General features: G+C 38.2%; 1 protein-coding gene across 3 annotated transcripts; it reads left to right on the top strand.

Moving 5' to 3' along the window:
• Window positions 1–1,802: 1,802 nt before the first annotated feature.
• On the top strand, window positions 1,803–8,893 carry agpat9l (1-acylglycerol-3-phosphate O-acyltransferase 9, like). Of its 3 annotated transcripts, none has more exons than XM_015057482.1 (14): window positions 1,803–1,881; window positions 2,268–2,467; window positions 2,554–2,620; window positions 3,810–3,958; window positions 4,077–4,222; window positions 6,335–6,409; window positions 6,510–6,599; window positions 6,909–7,002; window positions 7,099–7,214; window positions 7,496–7,551; window positions 7,752–7,837; window positions 8,021–8,149; window positions 8,250–8,329; window positions 8,493–8,893. In XM_015057482.1, the coding sequence occupies exons 2-14, from the start codon at window positions 2,324–2,326 to the stop codon at window positions 8,599–8,601; spliced, it is 1,341 nt and encodes a 446-aa protein (XP_014912968.1). In that variant the 5' UTR covers window positions 1,803–1,881; window positions 2,268–2,323; the 3' UTR covers window positions 8,602–8,893. The 3 variants fall into 3 exon arrangements, with proteins under 3 accessions (XP_014912968.1, XP_014912969.1, XP_014912970.1); XM_015057483.1 differs by having other exon boundaries at window positions 1,842–1,946; XM_015057484.1 differs by lacking the exon at window positions 1,803–1,881 and adding an exon at window positions 1,911–2,004.
• Window positions 8,894–10,630: the final 1,737 nt, after the last annotated feature.

Genomic DNA, 10,630 nt, shown 5'->3' with positions numbered 1-10,630 from the left:
CACGCTTCTATGTTTCTGTATATAATTTTTTTTTTTTTTTTCCATGAAGTGGCTTTGGTTTGGCACCATAAACTTAAGCTGAAATGAACTGAATTAAAGGCTTTGCTCAATTGTACTGTCTGAAGGCTGTAACCTCCTTTAATACTCATACTGCTGTAGGTCAGTTTGTGTGATTTATTTGTGGCTCAAAAGCCACAGAGACATGACACACTGCCTCCTGCATGGTCTCACTCTATGACAAACACAAAGCCAGACAATACAGTCAGCTCATAAATCTGCAGCCTGATGGCAGCACTCTCTGTCTGTTTATTTATTCTTCCAAAGTACAAAAGAAGTTTGCCTATGAGTTTGTGGTTATGGACCTACCACAGACTTATCTCAACGTTGTTGCAATTTGGCCATGGCTCAATTGCGAGTAAAGAAGGATCTGAATACATTTTGGGCTGGTACTTTGAAAAATAGATGTGAAAATGCTTTGTTACAAACTTGCTTCAAGGAAATGATTTTTCTGTACCATACCTCACACCCTGACCCAAAAGCACACACAGTCACAGCCAGACTTTATCTGTAGAGTGATAAATTTTAGCCTGCTTGTAAAAAACAATAATACCAATGCTAATGGGCTATACTTGGGAGTTCCTTTTACAGGAACCCAGTGCAGCAAATATGTAGCAGAAGTAAAGATTTCTTTGCATGGAAACTTGGAATAAAAGCAGCTATATTTAAACTAACAAGCAATTTCCTTCAGTGGAGCTAACACGCCCACAGCATTATAAAACAAATAGCATGTTGTCTGGTGATATATTACAGGCATGGATGCCTTATTTTAGGAAAGGGCAAACTTTGACTGAAAAAGCCATATTGAAGTTTTGCTCTTAATGTTTCATTGGTTGAATGGATTCCAAATGTTTAGATGAAGAAGTTTACAATTCTTAAATAATATGTGCTTTTCCAGGTCACATTTCTGTAAATATATCCAGAGTGCTCTCTGGATGTACAATAATCCCAGTATGAATTACCATCCTATTGCTCACAGAGACCAAACCTAAACTGACCCCTTTACGTCCCCCAGTTACAGTAATGTTCATCAGACTGTGAAATCTTTGAACCTGGAAAATTATCAAGACCTTTTGTTAGTGTTAGGTGGGAGAGAGAGGGATTGACGCAGGGAGACTGTTGCACACATTCCTCATTATGGCTTCCCCAAGTGTTGGGGTGAGTAATCTGTCTGAGCCCCTTTATTTTTGTCTGGCTCCCTGAAGGCTTTGTGGTAGTTTCAGGAAAAGATTAAAGTGCTATTCCTATGATAAAAACAGATGATAAGCACTTATTTGTTTTTAAAATAAATAAGTGGTTGCATGGTATGCTAACAGGAGAAGATTTAATAAATATTTATTTTAAACAGGAAAGAAGATGTTTGACCTCAAAATATTTGTGATGTGAAAATATTGCAGCATAAGTAAGCTTTTTTCTTTTACTAATTTCAAGTTAAATAGGTTAAGTTTTGAATTTCCTTTTTATTATTGTAAATGGATATATTTATATTAATTAGTATTGTTTCAAACTCATGGCTTAATGCAAAGAAAATATATTTACTTACAATAGTTGAATGAGTCTGTACTTGGGTTTATTGAGTGATCAGATGTCAAACAACTAATTGCATGGATGCATGGATTGCATGCATGACAGGATAATGAACATTTATGGTCGATGAAAGTGTTTTTTTGGTCCTGGTCCACGTGTCTGCTCTTTTCTAGGTGAACACATGAGGGCGCTGTTTGACCCGGAATCCGTGAACTTTGTTCAAGTAGTAAATGGGCGTGGTTTTGTTCTGCGTGTCCAGTTCAGACCTCAGACAGCCAGAACATGGAGTGCAGCTTGGTGCGTAAGTTGAGCTGTTGTAATCTGAGAACTTCTGCCGCTGATGATTTCAGAAAACTAACGCAGTGAGGAAAAGCTTTAGTCTTTGATATCGTTCTATATCTGGTTGCTCCATTTATTTCTGTAAGCACAAAGGTTTAAATGTAATATTGATCTGTGGTTGTTTGACTGGGTCTGTGTCAGTGATTGTAAAATGACCTTTTGATACTTTGAACTTAGTTGAATCACCTGTGCTAGTTTGTGGACTTTATGCTTATTTCCTGTTTATATTGCCTTTGAATTTCACTAAATAGATAAATATTGAGTACTACTTATTATTTTATTTTTTTACATGAGATAAACCTAAACTACACATTAAGAGTTGTTTCTTTCTTTGTCTCCTGTAGTAAACCCACTGCGTCTGAGCCACAGGGCTGGTGAACCTCAGGGAATAACGTGAGGGATGGAGAACTTCTGGGTAGGGGTCCTTTGGGCCACAGAGATCTGGCTCTACCTCATTGTCTGCCTCATTATGATCCCAGCCATGTTTGGATTTTCTCTGGGCATCTCTGAGACCTACATGAACATCCTGGTGAAGACTTTAGAGGTATGGCCACATGAAATCACATGCTTAAAATCATCCAGGTAATCCAATACACACTTGACTTGTCTTTTGTGTGACCTCTTCCACAGTGGGCCACTCTGAACATACAGAAAGCAAATGCAGAAGAAGAAAGTGCTAAAGCTTCTGCATCTAATGGTGAGACTGTCTGTGTTCTTGGCTGTAAAACATGAATACAGATTTAGGGACCCAATTGTCTTTGTTGCAATACTGGATTTCTCTTTTGCAAGTCTGAACAGGCATGTTGCAATGACGTGGTGGTCTGTGCCCTAGCAAAAGCTGACACTATCCTACAACAGTTTAATAATATCTTTACTTTGTCGAGTTAAAATATTATGTTTTTAGGGATACAGAGACAATGACTCAGGAACAGAAACATTTATGCAGCAAATAACCCTACCTAGAGTATCTCAAAAGACACAATTACTCAACTCCTTATCTGATGCCGTGCTGCATGGGCTATGATTCCTGCAGCAGCATATAAATGCAAAGCAGCTGTCAGCAAAAACTGCTTTTTAGGTCTCTGTAGAGGCCAAATGCGTCTCTGGCACGCTGTTCACGGTGGATAAGAACGGTTAAATTAATAATGCTTCAAAAATAAATGCTCAAAAGGTTTGAAGTATCCAACACGGACTTTGGTAGATCAGGCTTTGGACTTTGAAGCTGTGCTGTCAGGCTAACTGTACCGAGATCGTTCAGGGAGAAAGATAGATAACTTTTACTGCCTTAGAGTGAGCTTCAGTCATTGAAAGAAGGACTTCTTTGCACGATGCAGTTTGTTATTTGATAACTGGTAAAGCCTCTAAGAGAAAATTCGAATTTAAGGTACTTCCCAGCAGAATGTATTGTTAGCGTTCCATAAAAGGTGCAAGAATTTATCTAAATTTTCCTCAAATGAACAAAGACTTAAATGCTACAGTGGTGCAGAATGGAGCTAAACACCATGACCAGTAAAATTCAAATAAAAACATGCAAATAAATGAAGCAAAAATAACAATATAAATAGATATAGTAAAATGGACTCGGTTGCCTTATGTGACTTCATGAGGCATCTGAACAACATAGAAAACAAATAGAAAAAAAAAAAAAACATAAGTGAAAAACTATAATTGGACGAAGTTTGGTTGCTCTTTTTGAATAAATATCACATTTTAATCAACTGTTGCTAAAATTATTTTTAAGTAAACTTTTTCCTTTTGCTTTGTGTTTGGTTTTCTTTTCTATTGAGGATAATCTGAGGAGATATGGAGAGGAATTCATCCAGATTGCTATCAAGTGATTGAGTTTGACTTTGACTCTTATTTTATCTGTTTTTTTTCTTCATCAGGACTCATCCAAAGGGAACACGGCTCGATGGAGAAAGAGTTGGAGGAACTCCGACGCAGTAGACCCAAACCGCCAGTAGGAGGCGACTTCACACTTAGCGACTGTTTCTATTTCACTCGAAGGGGAATTGAGAGCATTGTAGATGATGAGGTGCCTTTGATTTTTGCTTACTAGATTTTAAGCTAAAAGTATATTTGTCTCTTTTTTTCAACTCATACAGGTCTTGACTTGATTTAAAAAATAAAAAATTCTCCGTTTTACAATAAAGGTAACCCAGCGGTTCACCTCTGAGGAGCTGGTATCCTGGAATCTACTGACTCGCACCCACAATGACTTCCAATACATCAGTCTGAAGCTGACACTGGTCTATGGCCTTGGTATCTTTGTGAGATACTGCATCCTCGCCCCTCTAAGGTAAACAAGTACTTTACATGACCTGGTGACAGCAAAATCAAATTTTTAGTCTGTTGTTAGAAAAGAAAGGAAATAATACCGTTAAAGATTGTCGAGGAGACTGTCAAACCTAAATTATGAATGTCTGGCAATCTTTGTTTTAAGGAGAAAGCGATGTTGGACAGACAAGTTGAGACCAACAGAAACTTTCACAAACGTTTCTACTTGAAATGTTTCAGTGGTATATGAAGCCAATAATAAACATTTCATTAGTCTCAAGGGTTTTTGCTGAGAAATACATCAAGTTTATTCAAACTACATTCTCAATGGTTTAGGGCTTCTTGGCCTTGGCTCCAAATTTTCAGTGCTTTGATTTCTGAGAAATCATCAATAGTAATTTAGTGCTTCATCATGCTCAAAAAACATTGCAATGTGCAAAGTAACCTTGGAAGATGTTTCCATACCATTCTTTAATCATAGAAATATTGTTAGACAAAATGTGAGCAACCCCACTTTCTTGAATGAGAGGCAACTCCGTTCGTGATTGGCCTGGTATCCTTTGCTCTCAGCACAACACAAAGCTCAATGCAGCATTTCACCTTAGCTTCTCTGGATTTTTTTTTTTTTTTCCAGATTCCCCCACATAGTCTCAAGTGGGCATAGTGAAAACAACTTTACCCCAATCCTCTGCACTCCAGTTCTGGTGCTTCCTGCAGAATGTCAATCTGTCCTTAATGTGTTTTGCCTCTCTTGACATCAGACCAGCATCCTAAAGTATTACACCTATCTGTCACCATTCAGTACCTGAGCAGGTTCTGTGTTTGTGCCAATCACATCTCTTGGCTAATTACGCTTTAGAAGATAAATCTGCACCTGCACCTCTTGAGCCCCAGGAGCTTTCCTCATAATCATCAAACTTCTCTGCTTGAGGTTCTTAATAATTGTTCATTTTGTTGTGATCTGACTAGCAGCAGCCTGTGAAGGCCCTCTGAAGTAAAGGAGTTACACCAGCACATTTCCTTACATATTAACAGAAGGAGAATAATTTCAGGCTCCACTCCCTTTTATAACACCCACTCCACTCTTTTGATTCAGTATTAATGACTGATATCTGATATCAGCTGTTCTTTCCTTATCGCTTTCCCCAAATGATAACATTATTCTAATTTTGCCAAAATCAAGGCTAAAACACAGGGCAACTAAGTTTCTGAGATTAAGATAATTTTTGTTAATATTACAATTTGTTGCACTTTTCATGTATTATCTGAACACTCTTCATGTCATAAAGTCGACGACCTCAGAAGAAGATAATAAACAAACAGATAAATTCTGTATTGGGAAATGGAAAAATAATTGTGAGAGCAGAAGCAGCAGAACAGGCAGCCTTCTGTTTTTAACATTAGTGGGTTTGATCACATTCATAAAAACTGACCAGCAGTTTCCTGGTCCAAAACACACAATCGTTTGCGCACAATTCAAAAAATTTCGCAAACAGTAATGCCTTAGAGATGAAACTGTTCCTCTCCATCCTGAAAATGAAATCCCCCTGACCTACATTGGATCATTCACCATGACCGTTATCTTAAGTGCAGCAACAAATCTATAAAAGAACACAAAGGTTGAAAGTCCAGAGCTTGGACCTGACTGAAACTCTGTCCTGACAGGATTTTTTTTTTCAGTTGAAGTAAGCTGTCACAAATCATCAGCAGTGATGTGACTGAAAAGATCATACACAAGCAGGATTATATTAAGAAACTTTTGCTTTTGTAGGTTTCCCAAATAACTAAATCAAAGTGTGTTCACCTTTTCACTAAAAAGTACTGTATTTTTTTAGTTTTTGAGTGTCATGTTAATTTCACAGAAGAACAGTTTTTATTTTCGGACTTTATGAAGATTTATTTTGTATCATCAGGCTGGAAATAAGGCTGGATCAAATTAGTAAAAGCCCTAAATAAATAATCAACCATGAGTCTTTACTAACTTCTTATCAGGACTCCACGTCAAATATGAAAGGACTAGATAGTGTTTATAATCTTCTGGTACAAAAAAAATGTCTTCAGGCCAGACCTTTGTAGCTTTCTGCCTTTCACATCTCATTCATTCTGACATTTAGTTTTTCTTATCTCCGTTCAGGATCACACTGGCCTGCATCGGCCTGACCTGGTTGGTGATTGGAACGTCTGCGGTTGGACTTCTTCCAAATTGCAGGTGATCAGAAAGTCTTTCAGGTTTAAAAATTGTTCCACACAAAGGGAATTTCTTGCTCTTAAATCCAATTTCATGCTTTGACCTGAATGTTAATTTCTAGGGTAAAGTTCTGGCTCAGTGAATGGGTCCATGTCATGTGCTACAGGATCTGTGCTCGAGGTCTTTCTGCTACTATCCGCTACCACAACAAGTAATTTCTCATTAAACATTCTATTGCTGGGGTGCCCATCCTCCAGAGCTCCTATCCTGCAGCCTTTAGATTCATCCCCTCTCCAACACGGCTGAATAAAATGTTTGAATCCCCTCATAATCATGTCATTGATTTCTGCAGAGACCTGGTAACCTGCCGTCCATTTGATTCAAATGTGTTGGAGGGCTGATTTATCTAAAAGTTGCAGGATAGCAGCACTTGAGAACTGGAGCTGCTCCGTTTGTATCTTCAGGAATACATTTCCCTTTTGTTTTAAATTTGACATTGACTTTATTTTTTTAAATGCAGAGAGAATAGACCCAAAAAAGGAGGAATCTGTGTGGCCAATCACACCAGTCCTATTGACATCGTCATACTTTGCAACGACGGCTGCTATGCTATGGTGTGTGATAAATCTAACATGCCTCCACATTTATTACATTCAATTTTCTGTAATCTTTGAAGTGTGAACTTTGACAGGCCAGCTTGTGGTTTTCAGGTGGGGCAGGTGCATGGAGGTCTGATGGGGATTGTTCAGAGAGCCATGGTGAGGTCTTGCCCTCATGTCTGGTTTGAGAGGTCTGAGATGAAAGATCGCCATCTAGTGACCAAAAGGTAAGAAATAATTCATGGAAGGCTTCTTTCACTTACTTCATGGAATATTTCTCATTGGACCTCTTGGTTGTTTGTCTTTATGCAGTTGTTCTAGTCGCTGTATTTCTGGCAGTAAGCATGTCGGAAGATTTTATGTGTTGTACTGTCCGGACATGACCACATAGCTTAATTTTGAAAAGTGACTCATCCAGATTAGAGCCCAGGATCATGTTTCAGATGCCTTAGTGTGTACATTTATTTTGGTCTCAGAGGTTTTCCTTCACCTTTTGATTTATTTCCAGGTTAACGGACCACGTGAATGACAAGACAAAGCTTCCCATATTAATATTTCCAGAGGGTAAGTTTGACCATGTTACCCAGTTACATGTTTGGGGTTTATACATTCATAGAAATAATTCATGGAAGGCTGTTATTTTAGCTAAAGTTTCAAAGCTAACTGTTGAGTTGTGAACATATATTGAATGTTTATTTGAAAAGAAAACATAAAAACTCACACAACATATTCCCTTTCATCTCCTGCATGTCTTTTCTCTGCAGGTACCTGTGTTAACAACACGTCTGTCATGATGTTTAAAAAGGGAAGTTTTGAAATTGGAGCAACAATATATCCTGTAGCCATCAAGGTACTTTTCTGGTATATATTTTTATTTTAATGTAAATAATGTATATAAAGTCATACCTCGGTTTTGGCCTTCTAACGACTTGTTTGAGCTGTTATCCTAAACATATCTAAGCTGATTTAGAAATCGATAAGGTATGCCAATGTTCTGGGAAGTCGACGTCTTTGCTTGTCTGTCTATTGTTAGTATGACCCAAAGTTTGGAGATGCTTTCTGGAACAGTTCCAAGTACAGCATGGTGAGCTACCTGCTGCGGATGATGACGAGCTGGGCTCTAGTCTGTAACGTCTGGTACCTTCCAGCCATGCACCAACAGGTTGGTGTCACAGCCTCAGAAGAACTCAATACCTCCACAAAGTGGGTCAGCTGTTACTCAGAAAAATATCCTTTGTTTGTTCTTTATTGTTGAATGTTAGGAGGGAGAGGATGCTGTCCATTTTGCCAACAGAGTGAAATCTGCCATAGCTCACCAAGGAGGACTGGTAGACCTTCAGTGGTAAGCATTGACCTCTTTTCTTTGTAAACGACCTCAAACAGTTGAAGCTTTATTCCTAAACTTACAAGTAAAACTCAAACTTTAAAACAGTTGACACCTTTACATCTCAGACAGTGAGAGTTACAGTAGGTTTGAAACGTTGAATTGATCTTTGGCTCTGCAGGGACGGCGGTCTGAAAAGGGCGAAGGTGAAGGACACGTTTAAGGAGCAGCAGCAGAAAAAGTACAGCAGCATGGTGGTGGGAGACGACAGCAACAGCAACAGTGACTGAGATCAACTTTCAGCACAAGGGACAAGACCTCCATCTTGTTTTGACATGATGGAAATAGACAAATTTACTCCTTGGTTTTCACATTATCTGGACACCGTGAATGCCCGAATGGACTTAATAAGGAGCAGCTAAGTGGAAACTAAGCCAGTGACATTATGTGCAATATTGAAGCTGCTAGAGCAGAAAAAAGGAACTGCCTTGCTGCTTATCTGTTATTGCAATTGAATATTATTGCTGCAAAACTTCAGTGTTTGGACTGAAATGTGTGTTTGAAGAAAACTGATTCGTGAAATGGTTCTTTTCTTACCTTAAGAATTTTAGTTTACAGATTGCATGTTATGTGTCATTATGCAAGGGTCTAAATAAGACCTGTTTATTAGTTCACATGATCAGGAGGGGGAAAAAAACTGTGTTATTTAAAAATAGAATCACCTTTGTATATTTATTATGCAGTTTAACTGCAAAAATAGCACTGATAAATAACAGAAATCTGTTATGATTTCCACTTAAGTGCCAAAGAAACACTGAAATCTTACTGAGTATTTCTTACCTAAAATGGAAAAGGGTCCTCCCGACTCTTAAAAGTAAAAACAAATCACAGACAAAAATAGATGCAAAAGGTTTTATCCTGAATGATTGATACTATGCATAACAATCCAATCGACTGAACATCAGGGTGAAGTGTTGGTTTCACAGTATAACACACAGCCTTGTTTCGGGTCTTTGTGCTGCTACTGCCGCTGCTGCTGCTGCTGCTGCTGTTGCTCTTGCTGCAGTGTTGTCCACGCATCGCTGGCAGATGCTTGTCTGAGTTGTTTTCTCTCTAGGAACTGAAAGCAAATTTAAGAAAAACAGATGTTTCTTCTAATTGGACGCTTACATAAGGTCATAAAGGTTGATTAATGCTTAAATCAACTGGCAGTTCTGCATGAATCCTCAACCACAATCCCCAAAGTTGTCATCAGTCATCAACAATATTTTGGTGCATCATGCTGGAACTTTGTCTGTCCTTTCTAGCAGAAATGGTAGAATTCATTTAAATTTCTTTATATGCAGTGCAGACCTTTCTTTGTGACAGAACATATTTATTCAACTGGAATGACGTTTGGGGACACCATTCCAGAAGTTTCATCTGTCTCTCTGTTGATTTGAGGTACAGTTTGAGTTTGAAGTTAGTCATTCTTTATTACTACACCGATGTTGCAATATGCAGCAGAACAGTCCTAAACATGATGCCTCCACCAATATTCTCAATAATGTGGTACATTATTTTCCAGATTTGAAAGCTTCAATTATACTCCTCCAAAAAGCATTCTTATTGTTTCCCATATGCTCAAGTTTAGCTTTTTCTTTAAAATGTTTTTTTTTTTTTTTTTTTAATGACTGAGCTGAGTCTGTTCCAGGAAACCAATCAATTTAAATTCACTCTACCAATTTTCCCAAGAATTGTGCTTTAGAAATATTCTTGGGGCTTGTTAGTGGATTCAAAAGTCAACAAACATTGGAGAGAGCGTGAAAGGCTGGATGAGCTGTCTAAATGATAATACATGTTATAAACGTCTTTCTTGACACTCAAGGACACTATGAAAAAAATCCTTAAATTCAATTCAAAGTAAAATAAAATTAATTGAATAGCAAGAGCAGAAGGCATCAGATAGATGCCTTCTGCATCTATCTGATGCAGATAGATGCATCAGATGACCCAGAGATGACCCTCATCTCTGGGTCATCTCTGACCCAGAGATGAGGGTCAGTGCAGCTGAATGCTCTATGACCTGTAGTAGTGAGACGGGCAGACCGGTGAATGGAGAAAAAGGACCCACTTCTATTCACAAAAAGATCTATCTTCATGTTCTTCGTGTGAACATAAACAAGGTCAGATGGATATGGAGGAGCAAGTTCATGAATGGCCTTAAATATTGATAAAAGGATTTCCTATTGAATATGAGCTCCACTGGCTGATATAGCTCCATTAGCCAGTGGAGCTAATGGAGGACATTACTGATGTGATAAATTAATAAATCGTTAA

The sequence above is a fragment of the Poecilia latipinna genome, unplaced genomic scaffold, assembly GCF_001443285.1.
Source record: "Poecilia latipinna isolate Pla-1442-1.1 unplaced genomic scaffold, P_latipinna-1.0 Scaffold1466, whole genome shotgun sequence".
Classification (NCBI taxonomy): domain Eukaryota; kingdom Metazoa; phylum Chordata; class Actinopteri; order Cyprinodontiformes; family Poeciliidae; genus Poecilia; species Poecilia latipinna.
This window is presented reverse-complemented; position numbering and strand designations above follow the sequence as displayed.

Excerpts from the sequence above, each read along its gene's own strand:
- agpat9l (XM_015057482.1), top strand. The coding sequence starts at position 2,324 with ATGGAGAACTTCTGGGTAGGGGTCCTTTGGGCCACAGAGATCTGGCTC. Across the intron at positions 2,468-2,553 it reads TCCTGGTGAAGACTTTAGAG|TGGGCCACTCTGAACATACA; the intron begins GTATGGCCACAT and ends CCTCTTCCACAG. Across the intron at positions 6,600-6,908 it reads ACTATCCGCTACCACAACAA|AGAGAATAGACCCAAAAAAG; the intron begins GTAATTTCTCAT and ends TTTTAAATGCAG.